At 51.3% G+C, this 25,483-nt stretch overlaps 9 protein-coding genes across 9 annotated transcripts; 6 read left to right on the top strand and 3 right to left on the bottom strand.

The window, feature by feature from the left end:
• Positions 1-259: 259 nt before the first annotated feature.
• VFPPC_01444 (polyadenylate-binding protein) lies at positions 260-2,555 on the bottom strand (the record flags this gene model as incomplete). Its single annotated transcript, XM_018281276.1, has 2 exons — positions 260-392; positions 460-2,555. 2 exons carry the CDS (start codon positions 2,553-2,555, stop codon positions 260-262), a joined length of 2,229 nt encoding a protein of 742 aa, XP_018149912.1.
• Positions 2,556-5,002: 2,447 nt separating this feature from the next.
• VFPPC_01443 (HECT-domain (ubiquitin-transferase) domain-containing protein) lies at positions 5,003-8,580 on the top strand (the record flags this gene model as incomplete). The annotated part of the gene is made up of 3 exons (XM_018281275.1): positions 5,003-5,502; positions 5,575-5,771; positions 5,828-8,580. The coding sequence occupies 3 exons, from the start codon at positions 5,003-5,005 to the stop codon at positions 8,578-8,580; spliced, it is 3,450 nt and encodes a 1,149-aa protein (XP_018149911.1).
• A 303-nt stretch (positions 8,581-8,883) lies between these two features.
• On the bottom strand, positions 8,884-10,622 carry VFPPC_01442 (hypothetical protein; the record flags this gene model as incomplete). The annotated part of the gene is made up of 4 exons (XM_018281274.1): positions 8,884-8,971; positions 9,021-9,346; positions 9,401-10,225; positions 10,311-10,622. The coding sequence occupies 4 exons, from the start codon at positions 10,620-10,622 to the stop codon at positions 8,884-8,886; spliced, it is 1,551 nt and encodes a 516-aa protein (XP_018149910.1).
• Positions 10,623-12,585: 1,963 nt separating this feature from the next.
• On the top strand, positions 12,586-14,533 carry VFPPC_13088 (electron transfer flavoprotein-ubiquinone oxidoreductase, mitochondrial precursor; the record flags this gene model as incomplete). The annotated part of the gene is made up of 2 exons (XM_018290865.1): positions 12,586-14,375; positions 14,434-14,533. The coding sequence occupies 2 exons, from the start codon at positions 12,586-12,588 to the stop codon at positions 14,531-14,533; spliced, it is 1,890 nt and encodes a 629-aa protein (XP_018149908.1).
• Positions 14,534-17,061: 2,528 nt separating this feature from the next.
• On the top strand, positions 17,062-17,355 carry VFPPC_18703 (hypothetical protein; the record flags this gene model as incomplete). Its single annotated transcript, XM_022430274.1, has 1 exon — positions 17,062-17,355. The coding sequence occupies one exon, from the start codon at positions 17,062-17,064 to the stop codon at positions 17,353-17,355; it is 294 nt and encodes a 97-aa protein (XP_022285982.1).
• Positions 17,356-18,408: 1,053 nt separating this feature from the next.
• VFPPC_01440 (TATA binding protein) lies at positions 18,409-19,364 on the top strand (the record flags this gene model as incomplete). Its single annotated transcript, XM_018281272.1, has 4 exons — positions 18,409-18,650; positions 18,715-18,802; positions 18,868-19,282; positions 19,348-19,364. 4 exons carry the CDS (start codon positions 18,409-18,411, stop codon positions 19,362-19,364), a joined length of 762 nt encoding a protein of 253 aa, XP_018149907.1.
• Positions 19,365-20,221: 857 nt separating this feature from the next.
• VFPPC_18704 (hypothetical protein) lies at positions 20,222-20,407 on the bottom strand (the record flags this gene model as incomplete). Its single annotated transcript, XM_022430275.1, has 1 exon — positions 20,222-20,407. One exon carries the CDS (start codon positions 20,405-20,407, stop codon positions 20,222-20,224), a length of 186 nt encoding a protein of 61 aa, XP_022285981.1.
• A 252-nt stretch (positions 20,408-20,659) lies between these two features.
• VFPPC_01439 (sarcosine oxidase) lies at positions 20,660-22,078 on the top strand (the record flags this gene model as incomplete). Its single annotated transcript, XM_018281271.1, has 1 exon — positions 20,660-22,078. One exon carries the CDS (start codon positions 20,660-20,662, stop codon positions 22,076-22,078), a length of 1,419 nt encoding a protein of 472 aa, XP_018149906.1.
• Positions 22,079-22,552: 474 nt separating this feature from the next.
• Positions 22,553-24,982, top strand: VFPPC_01438 (RNA polymerase II, large subunit, CTD; the record flags this gene model as incomplete). The annotated part of the gene is made up of 1 exon (XM_018281270.1): positions 22,553-24,982. The coding sequence occupies one exon, from the start codon at positions 22,553-22,555 to the stop codon at positions 24,980-24,982; it is 2,430 nt and encodes an 809-aa protein (XP_018149905.1).
• Positions 24,983-25,483: the final 501 nt, after the last annotated feature.

Here is a 25,483-nt window from a genome sequence, read left to right as displayed (position 1 = left end):
TTCCTTTGCGGAGCAAGACATAGCAACGAAGTCTATCTGTACAAAATGCAAACCTTTCGGATATGTGGGCCACGAACCGGGGCATAAAACATGTTCCTGCCTCCCACCTTTGTCCGAAAAATAAAACACCCCATAAAATAGGAGTTCCGCAATAAGCTGAAACAATATTAACAAAGGAAATCAAACAAAAGGAATATCAGTTGAACTTTTTTAATAATGAGCAACGAAGAAGAGGGAACAGAGTCTGCCAATGGTCATTTTAGGCCTTGGACTCCTCCTCCTTCTTGGCCTCACCAGCCTCGGCACCTTCGTTACCCTGAGACTTGACGTACTCGTCATAGACATTAAGGGCTTCGTCGACCTTGGCCTTGAGGGCGACATCATCCTCAATCCTAGAAATTGCATTAGTTTGCTGAAGTGGCACGTGTCAATGGAGGCATTTGTTCCGTGGGTACTTACAAGTTGATGAGCTCGTTGTTCTCCATTTCCAGGAGCATGCCAGTAATCTTTCCAGCAAGCTCAGAGTTGATGGCCTGAATCTTGGGGAAAATAATTTCACCCAAGATCTGCTTCTGCTGGGCTGGCTGGGCATTGGCAAGCTGGGCTTGGAGCACAGAGCCGGAGTTGCCCTCGCCTCGGGGAGCCTGGCTGGGGCCATTGTTGTTGTTGTTGCGGCCGTTTCCACCGCGTCCGGCGCCTTGGCGGTTGTTGGGAGGGAATCCAGGCATGCCACCAGGACCAGCGTTAGGGGGTGGCATGCCACGACCACCCTGAGGAGCACCACGTCCGCCCATGGCAGCCTGTTGAGCCTGCATAGCAGCCATAAACTGAGGAGTGCCGGGTTGGCCAAACTGCGGAGGGAACTGTCCGGGCATACCGTACATGTTGGGAGGCATCTGCTGGGGAACGCCACCACGGCCGCCCTGCTGAGGGTAGCCAGGGAACTGACCAGGTCGACCGCCCTGGACGCCGCCCATGGCCATTCCAGGCTGGGGGAACGGCATACCACGGCCACCCTGGGGGATGAAACCGGGCTGTTGTCCGTAGAACACAGGGGGCTGCATGTACTGCTGAGGCATACCGGCAGCGGCAGCAGCTTGCTGCATACGCAACTGGTTGCGAGCCTGGATACTGGCCTCGAGCTGGCTCTTGCGAACATCCTTGCGCTGAGCAAGAGCCACGTACAGAGGCTTGCCGTTGATCATGCGCTGGTTCATCTCAGCGACAGCCTTTGTCGCGTCGTCTGGGTTGCTAAAGCAGACGAAACCGAAGCCCTTGCTCTTACCGAGTCTCTTGTCGCCCTTCTTCTCAGCCTTCTTGTCGGCGTCGTCCTCCTCAGCCTCCTTGACTTCCTCCTTGGCCTCAGCTTCCTTCTCGGTGTCTTCCTCCTTGTCCTTACCGTCGTCGGATCCGTCAGAAGGAGCATCTCTCATAACCTTGGCAGATGTAATGGGTCCGAACTCGGTGAACATCTGGCGGAGCTTCTCATCATCAACATCATCGTCAAGATTCTTGATGTAGAGGTTGACGCCTTGATATTTGTTAGCCTTCTCAAGACGGGCAGCCTCGTAAGATTTGCGCAGCTCCTCCTCACGCTCGTGCTTCTTCTGTGCACGACCAACGTAGAGGTCCTGGCCGCGGAAATCGTTGCCGTGGAGCTCATCAACAGCCTTGGCAGCGCTTTCATGGGTGGTGAAGTTGACGAAACCAAAGCCACGGCTCTTGCCCTCCTGATCGCGGGCAAGAGAAGCAGAAGTGATGTCACCATACTTCTCGAAAAGCTCGCGGAACTCTTCGTCTGAGGCATCGGTGCTAATGTTCTTGACGTAAATGTTGGTGAAGTTTGCCTTCATCTCCTCAAACTTGCTCTGACGATCCTTCTTGGGGATGTGGTGGCCGACATAGACCTTCTTCTCGTTGAGAAGCATGCCATTAACGTGCTTGATGGCCTGTTGAGCAGCCTCGTCCGTCTCGTAGTGGACAAACCCGTAGCCCTTGGAGTTGCCATTTTCGTCCTGGGCAACCTTGCAGCTCAGGATGTTGCCGAAGGCGGCAAAGGTGTCGTGAAGAGCCTTGTTGTCAATAGCCACATCCAAGTTCTTGATGAAAACATTACCCTGGCCGGTCTTGCGGAGGGCAGGATCACGCTGGGACCACATGATGCGGCAAGGGCGACCCTTGATGAGGGTGTAGTTGAGCTCCTCTAGAGCCTTTTCGCCGTCAGCAGTGGAGTTGTAGTTGACGTAGGCATAGCCGAGGGAGCGACGGGTGACGGCATCACGGCAGACACGGATGGAAGCGACAGCACCGATCTGAGAGAAGAGTTCGAAGAGCATGGCCTCAGTGACAGAGGGGTCGAGCTCTCCGACGTAGAGAGAGGCGGAGTTCTGGGGGTGGGGAGCCGCAGAGCTGGGAGTAGGAGCAGATGCATCCTCGGAACCAGCACCGACGGTGGTGTCGACGGTGGGCTTGGCGTCGCCGCTGCCGTTGAGGGAGGTGTTGTTGAGATCGTTGGCAAGCTGATCAACAGCGCCGGAGGAAGTGTTGGCGGCCATTTTGATGTCGAGGACGTGAGAAATCGATGAAACTAAAGATGGGAAATCGAGTGTCGTGTTAGCAGGCGCGTCGTTCTGTGGCAAAAAAAAGGGCCAAATCGGCTATGCGCTTCTCACGAGACAAGGCCGGAGGGGGAGGGTCCTTGCCTTGGGCCGGGGAGGAGACGAACCGATTCAACTAGACTAGTCTTGCGACAAGAAAAAGGATAAAGGAACTTCTGCACACGAAATATTAAGGTGGCAGAAAGAAGGAGACACGTCGAGAAAATTGAGTAAGCGGCGAAAGGCTGACTCAAAGACTATGCGTGTTGCGAGGAAGTCGTTCTTCGTGTCCGCACGAGGCAGGAATACGGGTCGGGGTGGGTTTTTTGGGAGGTTTTTAAATTTTTTTTGATTGTTTTTTGGTTGAGGTTCAACAAGAGCAAGAACAGAGAACAAGGTCTAGGACCGGAACTCTGAACCGACTCGCGTTTGGATTTTGGGGTGTTTTGAGATAAAGGGTGGTGGTTGTGTGGGAGAGGAGGAGAGGAAATTTCCTTCTCTAGATGATATTTTTTTTTTTCTATGGGCTGCCACATTGGACACATTGGAAGGACTGGTGGAGTGACCCTTCCCAGGCTAGTGCTTGAGTGGCTGATGAGCGGTGCCAGTACCAGGCACGGAGTACATCAGTACATGAGTACATGCCGACCGCCTTTGTTGGCCCTCAGTCGACACACATCTGGCCTTCTGGGGATTCACAAGTTGGGCGATGCGGCAGATCGGCGCACTGTAAGCATTTGGCTAATTCTTGTGACACGGTACAGTTCAAACATCCTCGTACACACAGTACAGATGTACCAGACCACGCAGAATATCCTGGCACTCTGCGAGAGAGTTGCTGCTCATTGCGGGGGAAGGAGCGATGAGGCACGAGATGAGGGCTGTCGAGTCGAGTGCCATATGAGGTACTCCGTACAAGACGGCCTGTTCTTTTTCGACTCAGCTAGATGCCAAGTGGAATAGAGTGCGCGTGGCGGCCATGGTTAGCTACGCTGGGGATTGTCTTTGAGCGAGTAAAAGTGTATTCACCGTAAAATCCATAAAGGGGCTAGCAAACCTGTAGTGCGTTTGTTGTCTTTGAGAAAGGGACGGGCAGACAGACAGACATTTTGAAGGCTTTGTGCTGTGTCTGGGGATGGAGTTGCTGTCTGGTACTTATGGAGTACAAAGTACTTGGCCTGTCAATGGACATGGCATCGACGTTGGGCACATAAATGTCCACTGAACTGCCACCGCATCAAAAGCCCATTGATTGACCAAACCATTGACACACATGTGCAAGACTTGACCGAAAAGTAACTGGCCACTCACCACAGCATCCTTTGATGTCCATCACAAGCGATTTCAAGTGGCGCCCCGGAAGTCACAAACATTGGACCCTTGAATGTTGAATGTCTCATTTACTGCAATTCAGCCAAAGTTTGCGCACGTCGTCGTCGTCCTTCGTGTCCATATCCTTCTTTTTTTTAATTACTGTCTGCTTTCTTCAACCAAAAGATGCTTTCAAGGGTGATGTTTGTCTCATGCACCAAGCATCATGGCGTGGTATGGGTACATAGGGCTGGCGAATAGGCAAATGTTATTGGCCAGCCAGTTCTTCAAGACTTGATGCTCAGGACCAGACCGCAATCTCACTTTACGATATTGCAAACCTTGTCCAGCCCTGGCGCCATGGATAAAAGACGGTGAGATTTTCGTAAGAGTTGTTTCCGGTGGTCATATTTGAAAACTGCTCCGACAGTCTTGTTCAAGTACCCAAACTTTATCTCCTCGGTGAAACAGACTACCTCTCAAGAGATGTCAAAGTCAACGTTATGCAGCTGTCCAAATTTGTGGCATTTAGGCTCACCTACCTCATCTACCTACGTAGAATAAAATGAAAGAAGAAAAAAAGAGAGAAAAAAAGGTTAAAGGTAAACATAAATTATCAGCTTATTCGAGGCTCTTTGTCCGTCTTCAAAATGTCTCTTTCATGCAGACCAGACACGGTTGGGTTGTGTCGTGTGCCATCAATCAATGCCACCAGATTGCCCTCCATGTCCCTGGACCTAACACGAAGTACTCTGTACTTGACCTCATCGTCATCCCACTACCGCCTAGCCCCACTTGTTGCCGTCCATCGCCGCCTCCGGGCCAATGCAACACAATGCAACATGGAACATGGAATGCACCAGTCAGCCAAAGACAAGCCAACCATCCTTGCTATCTAGTGCTACATCCAAGTATTCCGTCACTACATCTTTAGAGCTCTCCAGCTTACCAACCATCACCAAACCGAATCGTCTCGAAGTCGCATCAATAGTCAACCTTGCCAGAGATATTCAAGTCTTCTCTTGGAGCGGCCTTTGCCTGTCGCTTGAACTTGTGCTTGTGTTTATGCTTGTGCTCTTTGGCCTGCCATCATCATGTTTTCGACTTTCACGGGCAACTCGAGACGTCCTCGAAACGTCAACCTGAGCGGGCAGGCCGGCAACCCTTTTGCCAACACATCTTGGAGTCCTGCCGTCGTCTCCAACGCAACCAAAACCGTGTCAGATGCTCAGGCCGAACGAGAAAAGAGGCATTTGGAGAGACAGAAGCTAAAAGCTGCCGGCAAGATCCAGCGAACATGGCGTGGCCACCGCGCGAGACGAAACTTGGCTAATGACAGACGGGCCGCCTTTGATAGCCTGTATCGTTCAAACACAGCTACCGATGTTGCCGAGCGTCTTCCTGTTGCTTTCAGCCTCCTTCTCTCCTTCTTCTCGCGACGATCCGCCGATGATATCCAAAGAACGTTTATGTTTGTCCGTGATTGTGAATCGGCGCACATCGAACATATTGCCCCGCGTGGCGTTCATATGTCGCGCCTTAGAGCCTTGGCTAACATTCTTATCACCACATTGAATGTTGTGGTTTCGGGAAAGTACGTATATGCGTATGCATCGCAAAGTGTAATTTTTTGAATTTGGTGAATAACGGCTAATTGTGAAACTAGATCTTCCACCTTGGACGTGACCATTCTTCTCAAACTCATCGGCCGAATAACAACCTTCGATCCTAATGCGATAGCACACTCGCTTGCCCTTTATTATACCTCACTTGCAATCGTATTCAAGGGACAAGATGCTGAGCAGAAGAACGACTTGTTGTTCACGTCTCTGACAATGCCTCTCCAGGGCATGCCTGACAATAGTGCGTTCTGATAAACTCGTTCATATTGCTGTCGATGTGCTAACAATTTGGATTAGAACCGGCCTACACTGCTCTTGCGTCCAGTTTCTTCGTTCAAAGTGATTTGTGTCTCTTCGAGAATAACAGCGCCATATTTTCCCAAGGAATCGAAGCTGGCAAGCTCGCCGAAGCCATTCGATCAGTTTATGGGTCCTCACGTCAAGTGCTGCCTCCTAAGGACGACCTTTTGTGGTTACTGGCCCATTTTATCGGCCTCGGACGTGTGTCACTCAATCCATCTGCTAAGATTAGCTATCTACACGCACTCCTAATGCAGCTGTCATATCTTTCATCTGAGATCGGAGTAAGAATAGGCCTCAAACCCCAAGTTGACGATTCGGATGACGAAAATGAGGGCCAATCATTGCAGCCTCTGGCGCCGTATATCTCCAAACAGCTTCTATCTCTTGTAGAACATGAGGGAATCTCCTCTATTCTCCAGGACTTTGCATCCAATTTGGCACGTTCTGTAACAGAACAGTCTTACGGAACCAGCCTATTGGCCGGGTACATCTTGACACTTTTACACTGCTTTCCAGCAAACGCAGACGACACAAGGATGAAACTATTTCTCGGGCAAATACCAACAGCCACGGGCTCTGTTCCCACTGTCAAGTTTCTCTGGCATATCATGCAACAGACTACAGTGTTTGCGAAGCTGCAACTCGAGTCGGAAAACCCAGTACGAGTCATCCAGCGATATTTGCGCGGCTCGTCCCAGCTGTTATACGAGAGTACCGAGGAGCAAGAATGGCGAGTAATTCTTCTCTTCCTGGAACTGTATACGTTTATCCTCCGCCTCAGCGATGACGAGGACTTCTTCAGTGGTATGAATTCACAAATCATCGACAACGCCTCATCGGACTCTCGCCTTCGTCAGTGCAGTCTCTCGCTGAAAGATGTTGAAACCTTGACCACATTTTTGAAGAATACAGCCTTTGTTTTACACTACAAGGCGCGAGATCTCCCACAAACACAAGAGGGCCTTAACGCGGCAGCAAAGTCTCGACTTGACTCATATCTTGGGGCGGAAGACGCTTCCCGCCAGTCAGGCTCCGCCGAGGTACCTGCGCGGCCTGCGTCGACAATGGTCGATCTTGATGGGTTGCGTGCCATCATAACGTCGACTATGAAGATGCTCTACGAGAGAGACTCAAGAATGCATTTCCTCCCTGCTAATCACTGGTTGATGAATGCCAAGTTGCAGCAAGAAGATTTCGTTAGTGCGGTTATCGCCGAAGAGGAGCGACAGAATGATGAGGAAGCTGAGGGCAGCGATGAAGAGGAGGTCAGCGCGACCAGGGACATTGACGAGTCTTCTGGATTCTACTCAACCATGGCGGGCCAAAGGGTGTCGCGCCACGCTCGACTAGAACGGCTCAGAGCACAACAAGTGCGCGCTCAAAGAGAGCGAAGGTTGGCCGAGATGGGACCCAAGTTGGAGATTTTAAAGCACATGCCTTTCGTGGTTCCCTTTGAAACTAGAGTGCACATTTTTCGGCAGTTTATCAACCTTGATAAGATCCGTCGTGAGGGAAACGCCACTTTCCCTTTGCACCCTTTCGCCAGGCACCATGCTAAGATTCGGCGTGGTCAGCTATTTGAAGACGCCTTCAAGCAATTCTACCAAATCGGAGACGGACTCAAAGACCCAATTCAAATTACGTTTGTTGATCAATTCGACACACCAGAAGCGGGTATCGACGGTGGTGGTGTGACGAAGGAGTTTCTCATTAGTGTCACATCCGAGGCCTTTGGAAATAGTGAAAAAGGAGGTGGCATGTTCAGTTCTAATGAGCAAAGGCTTCTCTTCCCTAATCCAACAGCTGTCGATACGCTTCGCGACTTCCTCCAGCGGCGGCGTGGCCTGAACGAGAATGACGAAGAGTATAGAGACAGTGTGAATGACTATCTGAAGCGGTTCGAATTCCTTGGGCGCGTTATAGGCAAGTGTCTGTACGAGGGTATCCTGGTGGACTTGGCGTTTGCAGGCTTTTTCCTACTAAAATGGCCGTCGGCTGGGCCCAAAGACGAAAACGCCTACAAGGGTAGCATCAACGACCTGCGAGACATGGACAAAGAGCTATACAACGGACTCCTAACACTGAAAAATTATTCAGGCGATGTATCCGAACTAGCTTTCGACTTCACCGTCACGGATCAGGTTTCTCCCCCTGACGAACCAGTCCGCACCGTCACTCGAAAGCTCATCCCCAACGGCGACCAAATTCCCGTCACCAATGATAATCGCCTACTTTACATTTCCTACGCTGCTCGCCACCGTCTCGTTGTCCAGCCCGCCCACCAAACAGCCGCTTTCCTCCGCGGTCTGCGTTCAATCATCCGCCCATCATGGCTCTCCATGTTCAATCAATCCGAGCTTCAACGTCTGGTAGGTGGAGATTCGTCCGAAATCGACATTGATGACCTCCGCCGCAACACGGTATACAGTGGACTCTACGAAATCGGCGACGACAACGAAGAGCATCCCACTATCAAATTATTCTGGAAAGTCATGGAGGGCTTTACTGACAAGCAGAGACGAGACGTCCTCAAGTACGTGAGTTCGACTCCTCGCGCACCGCTACTTGGATTCTCGCAGCTTCGCCCGAAGTTTAGCATTCGAGATGGGGGGACTGATGAGGAGAGACTGCCGAGCACGAGCACCTGCGTCAATTTATTGAAACTGCCTCGGTATACTTCCGAGAGTGCTTTACGAAAGAAGCTCTTATATGCCGTCACTTCAGGGGCTGGGTTTGACTTGAGTTAAGAAAGGTTTTGGGCATTGGTACTGTAAATAAGCATATATTATGGTAGAACATACGAGTTGCATGGATGGCGTTTGAAGATGAAGCATACTAGATGACGATAGATACGGGGTGTTTACAGGTTGCGGAAGCTTGTTCTCTATATATAGGTTACGAAAGTCACGAACACACGACGCTCCAATGTACGAACGTGTACATATTCACGTAGAAGTTATGAAAGAGATAAGGTCATTAGCGCATAGTTTATCGAGCATGATTTACATATTTTTATAGGAATGATGTTAGGATCGGCTTTGAAACACCCATCACTGATAGCTCCTAGCCAGGAGATGCGGCTTCCTGTCCAAAAGGTCCAGAATCATCTGTCCAAATAGACCGTTCGCCCAAGCAAACCTACCAATGTCAGCAACCTAAATGCATGAACGCGATGCCAGCGACTTACCATGAACGAGTCCACTTCGTATCATCGTGCGTATTTACCGACTCATGGATGAGGCCGAGTCCGCTGGTCGCACCCATCAACTGCTTTATTCCACGCACAATCTCATGATCGTCATGCGAAGTCATGGTCTGCATTATAACACCCATCGGCCAAGCCATTCCCGGTCCGAGGTGCGGTCCACCCGTAGCGTTGAGCACGGGTCCAAATCCAAAGTACGGGTTGTAGCGGGAGAGCACGAAGTCACGGGTATGGCGGTAGATTCTGTCTGTGTTGGACTTGAATCCCAGATGGGGGATGCTCAGCAAGGAGGGTATATTGGCGTCATCCTATGTTAGTTTAGCGGGATGTTCATACGGGTGATGATGGTTATGTAGACGAACCATGAGATTGTGGGAGCCGAGACCATCGACCTCGTAGGCGTAAATGTCACCAAACTTGGGGTGTTCCACAATACCGTATTTATCAATAGCATGTTCTATGCCCCGGGCCATTTCTGACATTTGCGACGCAGTGTTCCTATCTATCTTGTGCATGATTTCGGCACAAGCGTGCAAGTAGCGCGCGAACATCATGTTGGCAGGGATAAAGTACTGATAGATGGTGGAATCGTCCGACGGACGAAAGAAGCTGCGCACGAGACCGATGTTGCCGGCGACAGGATTTCCAGTACCTCTATTGGAGACCGTTTCTGTAGCGCTATTCGCATCACGGAGCCATGTGTACGGGGAGTTGTTGACGCGGCCGTCTTGTGTGTACGTGCCTATCATCATGTCATTCGCCAGCTTGAGAATGGTTTTCACCGTGTCAGCCCATTTGTATTTGCGGAAAAACTTGGCATCTCGAGTGACGTCGTAGTAGTCCCATGAGAGTTGGAGGAACGCGGACAGAGAATCGAGTTCGTATTTGCACTCCCATACGACCTTGGGATCGTAGGGTGGGTTGACTGTGTCGCCGCGCTTGGCGAGGAGACTGCGCTTGTGGTTGTTGGGCGGGAGCTTGGAGTCCGGGGGTGGTTGGAAGGCGTTGCAGTAGGGGAATTTTCGAATATATCGCGACTGGAGGTTGATGGTGCCGCGGTATAGACTGGCGATGTTGTTGGTGCTGTTGTGGGAGGTGATGTTGAGGATTGGCTTGTAGGATTGGAGTTGGTTGGCGCTGTCCCGGAGCCACATGGCGTGGATGTCGCCGGTTGTTACAAAGGCAAGCTATGAGTAGAGATGGCATGAGACAAGGAATCATGTGATAAGTTTGATTGGGAATGTTTGGGTGGTTTGTGGGTGATGATAGTACCTCTTCATCCGGATTATCAAGAGCCTTTCCATGCCACAGAATCGTCGTGTCCACGGTATTCGGCCAAGTATTCACAAATAGGCTGTACAGATCCGTATCTTTAATCATCCGTTTTACCTTGCTCAGCGTCTGTTCCACCTCTGGGACCACGTAAGATCGACATCTCGACTCTGGCCGCTGATACGGATACTTCCATTTGCCAGAGGAATACGGAGGATGTCGCTGGGCGGCGTAGTTGTCATACGCGGGACAATCGCTCGGCACATCTGCCGCAGCCAAGCCGGCAATGGCGAGGAGCTGGATAAACTTCATGATGCTGGCTTGTCAGGCGATCTCTCGGCCGATTTGAACTCCGTTGTGCGAACTGCCAGAATAACTTGGGCCGTCGAAATAGAGTTTCCCGTGTCTTTCGAGAACAGGAGACAGTGGAAGTGATTCGTTCCTTCCAGGTGAGACCTGAGAAAGGGGAGCAATTCTGTCAATCCAAGGGTCTCGTCGATCCCTTCTCAAGTTACGAGCTCGCCTGCATTCCGGGGTAGCACGTCTCTCTTTAAAATAGACGGGTTCACTGCTGTGAGACATGCGGCCATGCACACGCGCTGTGACCATTTCCCCCTCTCTTGGGCAGCCATCTTGATGATGGTACTGTAGTTTACACTACATGAAGGCATTGGCCAAGGGACGATGAGGGTAACATCGAAGCTGTGTGTTGAAGATGGCAACAATAGCGCCGAGAAACCTCCAGGGAATGCGGGGTAGCTGCTGGTTGTTCTGAGATGTCCAAGATGCTGGAAAGGCTGACCTGCCAAAGAGGTTCTTAGCGTTCCGTTGGGTCAGTGATTTATGGTCATACTGGCACTGATTTGGTGTTGGTGATGTTGCATTGGGGTGAGGTCAGAGTAAGAAATGGTGCTTGAGTAGCTGCCGGTGACAAGGATGATGCGGCATGCGGGGGATGTGCATACATGCATGGGTTGACAACTTGAGCTCGAGAGATGAATCGTTTGGTGCGCTTGTATGCCGGGGGAAATGGAGGATCTGAGCGATTTGGATTACAGTTTGTGCAGTCGTTAATATATGCATATTCAAGTGACACGGCCCTTTTCATGCAGATTTTGTTGGAAGTGGCTTTGCCAAGCCCATCTTGTCTGGCCAATACGCAAAGGATTCGAGGATGACGGATAGAAATGTAGACAAGACATAATCTCCTGACTAAGGGCATTCCAAGATCGCATCTCACTCATCCCAATGGAAGCAAGAAACATATTATGTTACCAACACTCTTATGTCCCCTGCAAACTTACTTTAAAAGAACACCCCTACGCAGCGGATGGAGGCTTGTAGACTGCCACCACCACCACATTTGACACACCGGGCGTAAAGAGCTCTAGTAAATTTATCAAATCCGTATCATCTTATCGACTCGGCTCTTGCCGGCCGTTGAGTCGAGTTTTTAGCGCCCCAGCAGTAATCTAATCTCGTCGAAGCGTGCCATTGTTACCAGAGCTTCAATGATGGAAACTGGTTGTGCAGTCGGATGCATCCGAACTGACAAGAGAAGGCAGAGCTCGGATAAGAGTAAAGTACTTCCAAGATCATTTAATACAAATCGATCCGACAAGAAAGAAGATAAACCATATCACGCAATCAAACGAATAGTCATTCATTTAGTCATGCCGATGTCGATGCTCGTCCCGCAAGGTCAAATAAAAAATTGTCGTATTGCGTGAGCCTACCCTAGGAGCCTCCAGGCACATGGATTATCAGCCTCTTCGGTTGAGTGACTGCAGAACGAGTGTCTTAGCATCTTCGGCCTAACATTGAACACCACGACAGTGTCCAGCATACACCAGCTTCGTTGGATTTCACCGCCAAAATTGATTGAGCCGGACGGGTATTCCCTTGATGAGCGAGGCACTCTTCGGCAACTCGCTCAGAAGCCCGCATCTATCCACAACCCCGGCTCAGACATTGGAAACGGATCCGGCAAACTGATGTACTCAAAAGCTACCTCTGCCACCGGATCCGAGTAAGGGTCTGCTCTGCCAAATCAACTCGCCCTGCTCGTACCGAAAAGTACCGACGCCCGGCTTGGATCGGCTTCACAAGCTGCCCACTTGCTCTAACCGACCAATTGGGCCGCAGATATTGTAAGTGAGCTTTCTTTGCACATGGAACATCTTGACGTCGGTTGCCACACTTCTTGGAACCATACTCATCACACAACAACACCAGGTGCATCGCAGGGACTTTTACCGGTCACCTAATAGCAGTCATGTCGGCCCCGGTGCCAGTGTCAAGATGCGTCCAGCGCGGCGCACGATCAATTGCGCGCTGGACGCCCAGACGAGCCGTCCCCGCGATCGGCTCTATGACGAGGACTGCTCGCATGACGACGACCCGGGCAGTGCCGATGCAGCGGTTAGCGGGCATGAGGCTATTCACCACCAGCCGACGATTATACAACGCCGAAGAAGACGAGACTTTTGATCCGGCGTCCATTGAGCGCGAGTCCGATGAAGTAGACGTCTGTATCGTGGGTGGCGGACCAGCCGGGTTAAGTGCTGCCATTCGGTTAAAGCAGCTTGCCAATGAGGCGGGTAACGAGGACTTCCGAGTGCTTGTCCTTGAGAAGGCTGGCGATATGGGCGCGCATATTCTCTCTGGTGCCGTTATCCAGCCCAGTTCCATCAATGAACTCATTCCCGACTGGCTCGACGAAGAAAACCCCAACAGATTCGAACATGCGACCCCCGCGACAACGGATAAGATGCGCATCTTAACCAAGACTGGATCATTTCCTGTCCTCGCACCCCCTCAGATGCACAACCACGGCAACTACATCGTCAGTCTGAACCAGTTTGTCAAGTGGCTGGCTGAGCGGGCCGAAGAGCTTGGTGTCGAAGTCTATCCCGGCTTTGCGGCCGCCGAGGTTATCTACCATTCCGATGGCTCCGTCAAGGGTGTAGCGACGAATGATTTGGGGATTGCGCGTGATGGCAAGCCCAAGGATACGTTTGAGCGTGGCATGGAGTTCCACGCCAGAGTCACCATGTTCGGCGAGGGCTGCCACGGCAGCTTGAGCAAGCAGGTCATCAACAAGTTTGACCTCCGCAAGGACAGCCAGCACCAGACATATGGCCTGGGTATCAAAGAAGTCTGGGAAGTAGACCCCGAGAAGTTCGAAAAGGGATTGACTCTTCACACAATGGGCTACCCCTTACCCAAAGACGTCTACGGCGGTTCCTTCATGTATCACTTTGGCGAGAACATGGTCACGCTCGGCTTAGTCGTCTCTCTCGACTACCAAAACCCATGGCTGTCGCCATACCAGGAATTCCAGAAGCTCAAGCAGCACCCCACGTTCAAGAACGTCCTCGAAGGCGGCAAGTGCATCTCCTACGGCGCTCGTGCCCTCGTTGAAGGCGGCTTCCAGTCCATCCCCAAGGTAGCCTTCCCCGGTGGCGCTCTGATCGGCGACTCAGCAGGCTTCATCAACGTCCCCAAAGTAAAGGGAACCCACAACGCCATGAAATCCGGCATGCTCGCCGCCGAAGCCGCCTGGAACGCGCTCAGCCAGAGCGACGATGGCACAGTATTCCTCTACGACTACGAAGACTCACTGCGGAAGTCACCTATCTGGAAGGAACTCAAGGAGGTTCGAAACATGCGACCTTCGTTCCATTCGCCGCTCGGTGCCATTGGCGGTGTTTTGTACTCTGCACTCGAGGCATTCATCTTCAAGGGCCGTGTCCCCTGGACGTTTAAGCACAAGACTCCTGACTATGCTGCCACCAAGCCTGCCGACCAGTTCCCCAAGATTGAATATCCCAAGCCGGATGGCAAGATCACCTTTGATATCCTGACTAGTGTATCCCGAACCGGTACCAACCACGAGGAAGACCAGCCTGTCCACCTGCAAGTCAAGGATTGGGATGCGCACACCGAGAAAGCCTATCCTCCTTTCAAAGGTCTCGAGAACCGTTTCTGTCCCGCAGGCGTGTACGAATACGTCGAGGATGAATCGAAGCCTCACGGCGTGCGCTTCCAGATCAATGCCCAAAAGTAAGTTATCCTACCTCCCCTGTATCATCAAGTGTACTAACGGATGATCCCCTCACAGCTGCATCCACTGCAAGACGTGCGATATCAAAGCGCCCCAACAAGACATCAACTGGCAAGTTCCCCAGGGCGGCGAAGGACCAAAATACTACTTGACGTGATCTCTTTATACGCATGATACCTGCCTAAAATTCATTCACGCATATTATCTCCCATTATTTTCATCGTGTTCAAGTAGATGCATGGAAGGCCGCTGGGCAAAAACGGATTTTGTACATACATGTGACCAGGGAATAGGCGAAAAACAAATACAAGCGAAAAATTACAAAGTGCAAGTTTGTTCCACTGCATTCCGGAAGGAGATTGCTACGCCAAGGAAACAAAACATTTCTGAAGAAATGGCTGTATGCTCTGTACAAAACGAGCCATGCCACGTGTCCGTTCCAACGAGTCGGCACGTCATAAAGGCTCTGCGTAATTGCTTCTGCTGTGCCGTCTTTTGAGTTCAGACAGGCAAACGACGGTTCCTTGCCATGAGTCCATGTCCATGACAATCAGGAGCCGATCAATCAAGCGGACCCTGCGAGTTCAGAGACATAGTAATGTGATGTGATGTAATGGATAGCATAGGGTCCAAGCTCTTGTCTGAATTGGATGGACCCTGACCGGGAATTAAGTTACATTTTGCCAATGTGTGCACCAATGTGGTGAGTGGTGAGCGAGTCGGCGGATTGCACTGGTGGGCCGAAATCCCCGAGCGGCTCTGCGAGGTTGCGAATGAAAATAATTGTTAGTGCGGTACTTCCATGGTTTGCCCCTCGCAGCGGGCTGTGTGTGCAGGAGGTACCTCTACTTCAACATCCCGGGATGGTCAGAATTTTACACTTTCGTCCACTGCACATATTGTGTGACGAACTGGGGATTTTTAAGTGAAAAACACCGACCAAACTGACGGAATAGCAATGCACATAGCATCAGAGCCATTTCATGCAATTTTTCGTGTTAGTGTCACTGCAAAAATTCAGGTCTACGTATCGTGATAGTCAAGCGCAAGGTGGCGGTCGGGACCATCAGGATATTCGGGCATGGTATCGATACTTGAGCGAGCAGCCAGTCAGAGGCCGGAAACGTCCAGCCTCTTGAACAAGCAATGCACAAGACAAATGGTTGGACAGGAATTCATGACTCACACACGCACACCCCCATACTGTCGCCCCCCATTTTTGATGAAGGGTGAATGAGCAGAAGATGAAAATTTTGCTTCGTCGCGACACCATCTCAATCCGTGCGACGCGAACTGTCGCCACTCCCGGGACCGCGTTCCTCGGCGACGTCGTGTCCAGTCGATTCAGATTTCTTTGTCCGGTAGTCCGCGACGTCACAAAAGCGCAAATTTTCGATGCGGGAAAGAAGTTGATTGACGGATGGTGTAACCTTTGACACAACCTTCATCACCGTCGCTTCTTTCAATGATGGCTGTGGGAGAGAAAGGAGAAAGAACGCGTAACCTGGCCGGATGAGAGTCGATACAGGGGGGAAAAGTGGATGTTTCAGAGGGGGTTGATAGAAAGTGTGAGAGTGGTCTATCTGGAGCGAGGGTGAGGAGTGTTGGCTGGGGTGTCCTGGAGGCAATTTCAGGGAGACCAAGTGGATAGGGAGGGCCGGACTTGACCAGACCAGACAGCTCCATGTCCAGCCGCCGTGCCCAGCCCCCTTTGTCCCAGCCGTCCCAGCCGTCCCAGACTCAAGCCGAAGTGCTGGCTAATGGTGACACATTTCGTCCAGGTCGTGCAGACAGGAGAAGCAAAACGTTCTCCTGACCTGTTGTTGAGATTATTCGTATCGGTCGGTGGCTGATCGAAATTCGTTCGTCTCCAGTTGCATGTTGGGCTCTCAGTGTTGGCAAAGTCGTGAGAACGACGGCGAAATTGTTGTTGTCTTGTGCTTGCGAATGGCTGGTGAAGCAGTGATGCACAGAACCATGTCGGTTGGAAAGTGGATGAACAGAAGGCAAAGGAAAGTCAAGTGAGAGAGGGGAAGAAGCTTGGGCAGAGGGGCGGGCTGGTTGTAGTGTGGTTTGTGGTCTGGTTGGGTCTTGAAGCGTGAAAAGTGTGAAGTCTGGTGTCAAGTGGTTGGACAGGACATCAGACAGGAGAATGACGGAACAACTGACATGGACTGACTCTGACCAGACCCTTCCCTTCCCTTCCCTTTTCCCCCTCCCCTTTCCTCTTGGCTTGAGCTGTTCGGCTGCTTTGTTTGGGTTTGGAGTTATCAGTTGGGCCACAACAGTGTGGCACAAGAGAGCAATCAACAAAACCCAACTGTGAACCGAAGGCCCATGGACCCGGGACACAATGCGGCTCTGTCCTCGTTGGCTTCTGATTGATGCCAGAGAGATTTGACCAGATTGCAACTTGCAACCGCACTCTTACGAGATCTGATTCTGTTCATCACCTGTTTGAAATGACCACCTTATCCTTATCCTCCGTCCATCCCTGGCACAACCGACGCGACTGCAAGCCAGCGCAACATCTTGGAGGTCATCGTTGACAGCTGCAGCGACAGATGCGATGCCATGCTTTATTGCCGTATTACTGCTTGACTCTGCCTGCGTGAGATTGGAGATCAAATCTCGTCGTGCTGATGGTCCACCTTGACCTCGATCACAGCCAGTCTGGTGGGTTTAATGTTGGCTCTGTCTGGGCCGGTCTCTGCCCGGATCCAGACAACTTTTATCTGCACCTTCCCCAGGTACCGGTTGCCGAAGCGTGATACCAAAGTACCTCAGGGGCTCCGCCGGGGCCTTCTCAGGTTGCATGGTGGGAAAAAAGGAGATAAAATCACCACTTTCCTCGTCGCTGATTGGCCAGCGGTGGTCCTAGCGTGCGCACTAACCTCAGGCCAAACTCGCCAGCGGCAACGCCACAGGCCTGTTGTTGCCTGGGAGAACTGGAGGCTCGGTCTCTGGACAAAATTATAAGTACCCAGCCCTCCCCCAGCCCGCTTGTTTTGATGTTCTTGCGCCGAAGTCCCGACCGGTTGGCCCTACGTACCTCCCACATACGTCGGCCACACCATTTAATAATTTTGCATCCTCCCACCTACCTGTCATCCACACGTCACGACCCACTTTTTCACCTGCTGCCGGCTTCGCTCCGCTTTGCATTCCCATCGTCCATCTCCAGACTCTCACTGTCTCTCAATTGTTTGGCATCGCCGGACGCTTCAGTTGCATCGCAAACTTTCGTCGCACCTGCTGCACGAATCATCCGCGAACTCGGCGAACCGCTTGCCTCACTCTCTACTGCTGTGAGCGCGTGGTCTAGGAACAGCGAACCGAATTTCGAGCATCGTCTCAGGTTGAACGGCGTCCGACGTTTTTTTTCTGCGACGACTAGGCAATAGAATCGAACTGAAATACGTTCTTTGTGCCAGTCGCATTTCCCTCTCTTGTCGCAACCGATCTAGTGGTCGCCGACGAAAACAGAAAAGCGAAATCTCATCGTTCTTGTTGTCGTCGCCATCGGATCGTTGCGAGAGCGTAGACAACTAGACGAGATTAAAAAAAGAAGATTCGAGCTTGCCTTGAAGTGAACAAGTCGGGTTCGAGCCGAGATAAAGACCGTCCAGTACGACCAACTTTCTCGACCTTCAGCCATCTTTGCGTTGCACTCTGGACCACCAGTGGTCGTTGCATCACAAGAGAACCTGCCAACTGAGCACCATTCTGTAGGGGAGACATTCACTTGTTCATCTCCCACGAGTGGTAAGATTCACCTTTCCATTTTTTTGTTTCCAGTTGCAGACTGCTCAGTTCATGATTCACTGTTGCAATGGCAAACGAGAAAGGGGTGTAACCAGTCCGGTTCTCACTGGGCCTCCCTTCACTCTCTTGCTGCAACTATGATATATGAACCTCGGCGGCTGCCTCTCGTCTCAATATGTGGTCTTCAAGAACTAACATCAGGAGCAGATCTGCTCATCGCTTCCATCGCAAGCCGTTTCTTGTGTCTGATCGCGATCACTTCTCATCATGGAAGGTATCCAGACACATCCGTCCAACGCCGCGCAGGCGAAGGCCTTTACCGCGCCCGGCTCTCTGTCCTTTCCCGGAGCTACCAATGAGTTGACGCCACCATCAAGCAATGGTGATGCGATGCAACGGCCGGGAGCCAACGGCCAACAGGCAGCCAACGGAAATGGGGTGACTCCCGCGACTCCTGCTGCGACGCCTTCTGCCACGCAAGGGCCCAGTGGCATTACTCCTACTTTGCAGTATGTATACTCTTGAATGATTGAGTTTATTTGGCTCAGTGACGCTTATCGTCCAACTTTCAAGGAACATCGTGGCCACGGTCAATCTTGATTGCCGTCTGGACCTCAAGACGATTGCCCTGCATGCTCGAAACGCGGAATATAATCCAAAGGTACATTCTGGCTTGACCTAGATTTGTGTCCTACAGTTCATCAGATGCTAACATGAACACCAAAGCGTTTCGCTGCTGTCATCATGCGTATTCGTGAGCCCAAGACCACGGCTCTAATCTTCGCAAGCGGTAAAATGGTCGTTACTGGTGCCAAATCGGAGGACGATTCCAAGCTTGCTTCAAGAAAGTATGCTCGTATCATCCAGAAGCTTGGCTTCAATGCCAAATTCACCGATTTCAAAATTCAGAACATTGTCGGCTCCTGCGACATCAAGTTCCCTATCCGCTTGGAAGGTTTGGCCTCTCGCCATCACAACTTCAGTTCTTACGAACCCGAGTTGTTCCCTGGTCTCATCTACCGCATGATCAAGCCCAAGATTGTGCTCCTCATCTTCGTCAGCGGCAAGATCGTCTTGACTGGTGCGAAGGTCAGAGAGGAGATCTACCAGGCTTTCGAGATGATCTACCCAGTGTTGCAAGGTACGTTTTGGTCCTTTTTTTACAAGTATCGCCTTGTATTGCAATGTACTAATTGGACATTGCAGACTTCCGAAAAGTTTAGACGCATCGGGTTGGCCAGGTGGCTCTCACCTACCTGGTGTACCAACACCGTTTATTTTCCCGCATGTACGACTAGACCATTGGTCATGATACCATGATTGCTTTACCTCTCTCAAGACGCTCCATGAACTCGATAGGCCACAATCAAGTAATAGGGAGTTGCGACTGTATCATTTGATTAAGCATTGCATTGGCGTTGGCAAAAGGTTCAATTAGGGGGAGGGGTTTATTTGTTTTTACTTTTTTTTATTTTCCGTGCGACGGTATTGGTTCAGGGCAAAAAGATCAAGACTACTCATCCCGCGACACCATATAGATTGCTCGTGGTGTGTTTTGGGCTGGTCCACCTCCCAAACAATCACTTTAATGCTTTCAGGAGGAAGGTCAAGTTGGTGAAAAGTTGGTGGAGGAAGATCACTGGAATTCGACATTATTAGTCTTGCCAGTGAGAGATGCTTTTGAGAAAAATCCAGCTTGCATTTTGCATGCTGAGGAAATGGCGGACAGGGCAAGCTCTCGGCCTATTTTGGGCATTATAGCAGCCACAGCAAAACTGCCAGGAAACCCATACATGATGTGGCATCATGATCGTGTTTCTCAGTCTTAGGTAGCAATGCATTTTTGTCCCCGGAAACCCATCCTGCGCCTGTACCAGTGACATTTCGACCGCCGTGAAAGGGAAGCTTGATGCTCACAGAGTGAACAAGATTTTATGGCTTTCAGCAAGACACTAGAGTCCATACTGTGCCGATTCTTGCGGAGAGAAAGAGACACATTATAACAACCCAACATCGTAGACCCATGTGGTTAGCTATCTATTGATACTTTGACGCATATTGACTACGAACACTATCTCATCTAACATAGAACGATGAATTGATAGGGCACTGAGGCTTGTAGTTGCTGTCTTAGCTCGTTCGGAGACAAGGCTAAGCCGCCTTTCTGTTCTTCAAGTCTTCGGATATTGAGCCCATCATTTTGGCGTATTGGCAGAAGTATCTGCGTTGGGCATGGTCTCTTTCTTAAATCAAACCGGAAAATCATGTCTTTATGGCTGTGGCGATAGATCCATGCTCGTTGGGGTGATGACCCGACTCAACTGGTCCCGATAATCGGCGTTCACCTCCCCACTTGGCATCACCAGACTATTTGATCCCCCTCTTGTGCCGACACAACCCACTCCATAACTAAAGGATATAGATGTTTCTTCGTTCTTGATTTGTTTTTCGTAGCCTTGGAGACTTCCGCAGCACGTTGGGAACTCAGCTGATTCTATTAAAACCGACATTAAAACCAATGGAAGCGACGCCGTCTTCAGTCCTCATCATCGGCTCTGGTGTCTTCGGCCTCAGCACCGCCTGGGCACTCACAAAGAGACCACAGTTTGCCAAAACCTCAATCACGATTGTCGACGACACCGCCAGCGGCGAATTCCCTCCAGATGACTGCGCCAGTGTCGACTCATCGAGAATCATAAGAGCCGACTACGCTGACCCTCACTACACCGCGCTAGCGACGGAAGCACAGAAAGAATGGCGGAAGCAAGGGGACGATGATCTAGGGGGCCAAGGCCGATACACAGAATCAGGCTTCGTTCTGACGGCGTATAACCCCAAGGAACTCAAGGTGGGCACAAAGTCCGGAATGTACTACACCAAGGAGAGCTGGAAGAACTGCGTTGAGGTTGCTGCCAGGGACGGATATCCGGCAGACAGGATAAAGACTCTGGATGATACCCAGGCTTTGAATGATTGCCTGGGCACCGATACGTACCCTGGTGATTGGGGCTATCTGAATACACTGTCTGGGTGGGCGAACGCTGGGCGAGGCATGAAATGGTTGTACGAGCGGGTGAAGGCAACGGGACGGGTGACGTTTGTGAAAGCAAAGGTGGATTATCTGGCAAATGAGGGGGATAGGGTCACTGGTGCGAAGTTGGCGGATGGTAGACTTCTCACTGGGGATGTTGTTCTAGTTGCCGCGGGAGCATGGACGGGGTCTCTTGTTGATCTGAGAGGACGGGTCGAGGCGACGGGTCATGTGCTGGGTTATATTGATATCAGTGATGAAGAGCTTGCCATTCTTTCAAAGCAGCCGGTGGTTTTAAACCTTTCATCCGGACTGTTCATCATCCCACCGCAAGAAAAGATCCTAAAAGTTGCCCGCCACAGCTTCGGATACCTCAACCCCGTCACTGTCCACAATGCGTTGCCTCCATCACCGTATTTAGAGCGCAAACCTTTTGTCACATCGAGACCATCAACTAGTCGAGATGGTGGCCTTGCTCGACTTCCACACGAGGCAGATGCCGATCTGCGTCGCGGCCTCGCCAAGCTGTCTCCCATCAAGGGTCTTGAGAAGAGACCTTGGAAGGGGACTAGGCTGTGCTGGTATTCTGATACGAAGGATGGCGATTGGCTGGTGGACTGGCATCCTGGGTGGAAGGGCTTGTTCATTGCTACAGGAGATAGTGGACATGGATACAAGTTTCTGCCGCTGCTGGGTGATAAAGTGCTGGACTGTATGTTGGGTAAGGGCGGGGCGCTGGGCGATAAATGGAGATGGAAGGATATTGAGGATGATACCGTTGGAAGGGAAACGAATGGTATATTTAAGGGTCTTATTACGATGGATGGGAGTCGTGGGGGAGATCCGGGGATGGTGTTGGCGGAGGAGCTGCGGAAGGAGTCTGCTGTTAATGTGGCGAAGCTGTAGAATTACCAGTGAATCAGTGTCGGCGAATTGATAGATCTTCACAGCAATACAGGAAATATAGCCATGACACGAAAGCTGGGGAGAAATCTTCGCTGATGCGTTGGACAGGGAGCACATTTGTTGCAGTGTGATACACTGTGTGGGCGAACTAGCGCGATGGTCATAGCTTTTGCAAAAGATGAATTACCTTGCTATTATTGTTGGATACGCGCACGGAATAGAAGCAGAAGGAAGATATTTCGGGAGGCAAATAGCGTTGGCAACGCGTAGACGCGTACAGAGGAAATGAGGTTGAGGTTGGACGATGATTTGTACAGATATGCAGATAGCGGGGCAGCTTCCTAGGTCAATGAGGTGAGCTCCCATCACCACACACCACTTCGACTACCCTGCCAAACTGACCATTATTTTACACGACAACACTCTCAGCATCCGACAATGAGTTGACGACCGCAACAAACCGCACCCAACATAATGTCATCCGGAAAGGGCCACCCCACCTTCCCAGACGTGGAGGCGAAGCTCCAAAAACCGACGAAGCAATCCGCCTTTGAACGGCAAAAAGCTGAAGCAGAAGCCAAGCGCAAGCGCGAAGCTGCCGAAACTGCCGCCGTATACGCCGACTTCGTAAAGAGCTTCGACCGCGACGATGACGACGACAGGCGGGATGCGGCCGCGCCTAGCAGCTTCGGCGGTCCTTCTCGAGGGAAGCCAGGTTTTGGAGGAGGGCCACCACCGGGACACGGCGCCTCCAGGAGACACTTTGTTTCTTCGGGACTGAAGAGCGGTCCTGGGAGTCTGGGACCATCACCCTCAGCTTTCACAAAGAAGAGGTCTTTCAATGATTTCAAGGGCGGGTCGAGGGACCGAGCGGGATTGCTGGGATTTGAGGAACCGGAATCTGGGTCCGCTGCGACGACTTCAGTTGCCAAGGCTTTCAACGCCAGCGATGAGGAAGATATGGGAGATTCGAGGGATCGGGCGGAAGAAAAAGCGACGTCGAAACCTACTCTTCGACTTACAAACTTGCCTCCTGGCACGTCACCTGCTGTGGTGAAGGCGCTGATACCGGATACTCTTAATGTTGAGAATGTCAAGATCCAACCGCCTGCTCCTTCTGGCCCAGGTGGCTCGGAAAGAAAGTGTACGATTGCTATTGTTACTCTTTCGCAAGAGACGCCGGCCAACGAAATGGATACGGCTGTGAGCACGTTACAGAACCGATATCTTGGCTATGGGTATTACTTGTCTTTACATAGACACTTATCCTCCGCCGTGGCAGCATCGGCCAATCTCCCAAGTCTGACATCCTCATCATCTGGTGCTCATCCCTTTGGAGCGAAGCCCGTAGAACAACCTGGAGGTCGAGACAAACCTAGCCATCACCAGCAAGGTTTCCATCGTGGTTTTGCACCACCATCGTCGTATGGGCAGGTTGGGGTTGGCGTCAATAGAAGCCAACTGCTACATGTGCCTGTACGGCCGCCACAAGATGTACGGACCATACAACTGATAAACAAGACGATTGAAGGAGTTTTGGAATACGGTCCCCAGTTTGAGGCGCTACTTATGTCACGACCGGATGTCCAGCGCGAAGAAAGATGGGCCTGGATATGGGATGCTAGAAGTGAAGGTGGTATCTGGTACAGGTGGAGACTCTGGCAGGTCGTGACGGGTTCAGAGTTCAACCAGGTCAAAGGAAAATATGTTCCATTGTTTGACGGTGGGGATGCATGGAAATCACCAGAGAAGAACTTGGTCTTCGAGTACACAACCTCTCTGGATGAATTTGTGTCAGATCCAGAGTACAACTCGTCAGACGACGAAGACATGGATGACGCTACGGGCGACAACAATGTCGCCGAGATGGAAAAGAGGTTTTTGAGTCCCCTGGACAAAGCAAAACTCGTCCATCTCCTGGCGCGACTACCGACTACGCTGGGCAAGTTGCGAAAGGGAGATATTGCCCGAGTTACAACGTTTGCCATCACACATGCTAGCCGTGGTGCAGATGAGGTCGTGGACATGATTGTCGCCAATGTCGAGAAGCCGCTTTCGTTGACGGGCGCCAACCCCGAGAAGAAACATGAAACAAAGCCAAATAATCCGACAACATCCACGGATGAAGCAACAGCGAATGATGGCTTGGATACGAGTGGCGCGAGTTTGGTGGCACTATACGTCGTTAGCGATGTTCTTTCTTCGTCGTCGACGAGCGGAGTTCGACACGCCTGGCGTTTTCGACAGCTCTTCGAGACGGCGCTTCGAGAGCGAAAGGTCTTTGAACGGTTAGGCATGATGGCAGAGAAGCTCGGGTGGGGGCGGCTTCGTGCAGAAAAGTGGAAGAGAAGCATCAACCTGGTCCTCAATCTGTGGGAAGGGTGGTGCGTATTTCCAGCCGAGTCGCAGGAACTATTTGTTCGAACGTTCGAGTCTCCACCGTCGCTCAAAGCCGAAGACAAAGCTGAGGAGTCGTCATTTCGGAGCAAGTGGAAGGTTGTTGATGCCCTGCCAGCCGCAAAGAGCGATACAAGCGCCACAGCCGCAGCAGCTGATGGTGTGCATAACCCTGCTGCTCAAGATGATGTCGACGGAGAGCCTCTGGATGAGGATGATGTGATGGGTGAACCTATTGATGACGAAGACGTAGAAGGAGAACCGATAGAGGAAGACGACGTCGCAGGGGAGCCTATCGACGAAGACGAGTTGGAAACAGAATTCATGGAGCAAGACGGGGATGGCGCCCAAACAGAAGCGGCACCACCCCAAACAAAGAGCCGGGACGAAGATGAACGGGCGGGCGCCGAAGGCGGCCAAGAGTCTGCGGGCCGAAGCCAACAACGGAAGCGACTGCGTGCTGTGGATATGTTTGCCGACTCGGACGATTCTGGCACCGAAAAATGAGGAACCGTATCCGTTAGCTATGGATCGTTGATCATGGTTTCTCGGGAAGTTGTACGAGAAAGGTCGAGCGCGGGTTATCCGGTCATCGGTTGGGGTGTAATGAAGCCAGAATGAAGTATATGGGCCAAGAGAAACCCAACAGAAATGAGATGATGGGACTTATCATTTATGTATATTAACGACGACGAAAGTGATGCCATGAAATATGAGAGGTTTCATTTGATCTTAGGGTTCGTTCTAGAAGTGTGATCCGATTCCAAGGGCTCACATGCCGTGCTTTGATTGTCTCATTTCTTTTTTTAGCGTCTTCCATGTAGATCTGGTCTAATCCAGTGCCAGAATGTCGTGACAAGAAACAAGCGTGAGCTCCGGGTGACGGAATGAGGCTCCAGGGGTCGTACAAAATATCTGGAGTGATATTGGCTCACAGACGTGACATGGGTAAATGGCCAAGTACATGTGGAAGCCAATTTTTGATGTGGTGCCATGGCGGGATGTTTG

This window comes from Pochonia chlamydosporia, chromosome 1 (assembly GCF_001653235.2).
Source record: "Pochonia chlamydosporia 170 chromosome 1, whole genome shotgun sequence".
In the NCBI taxonomy this organism is placed as follows: domain Eukaryota; kingdom Fungi; phylum Ascomycota; class Sordariomycetes; order Hypocreales; family Clavicipitaceae; genus Pochonia; species Pochonia chlamydosporia.
The sequence above is the reverse complement of the archived record's forward strand: the minus strand, read 5'-3'. Positions and strand labels throughout refer to the sequence as shown.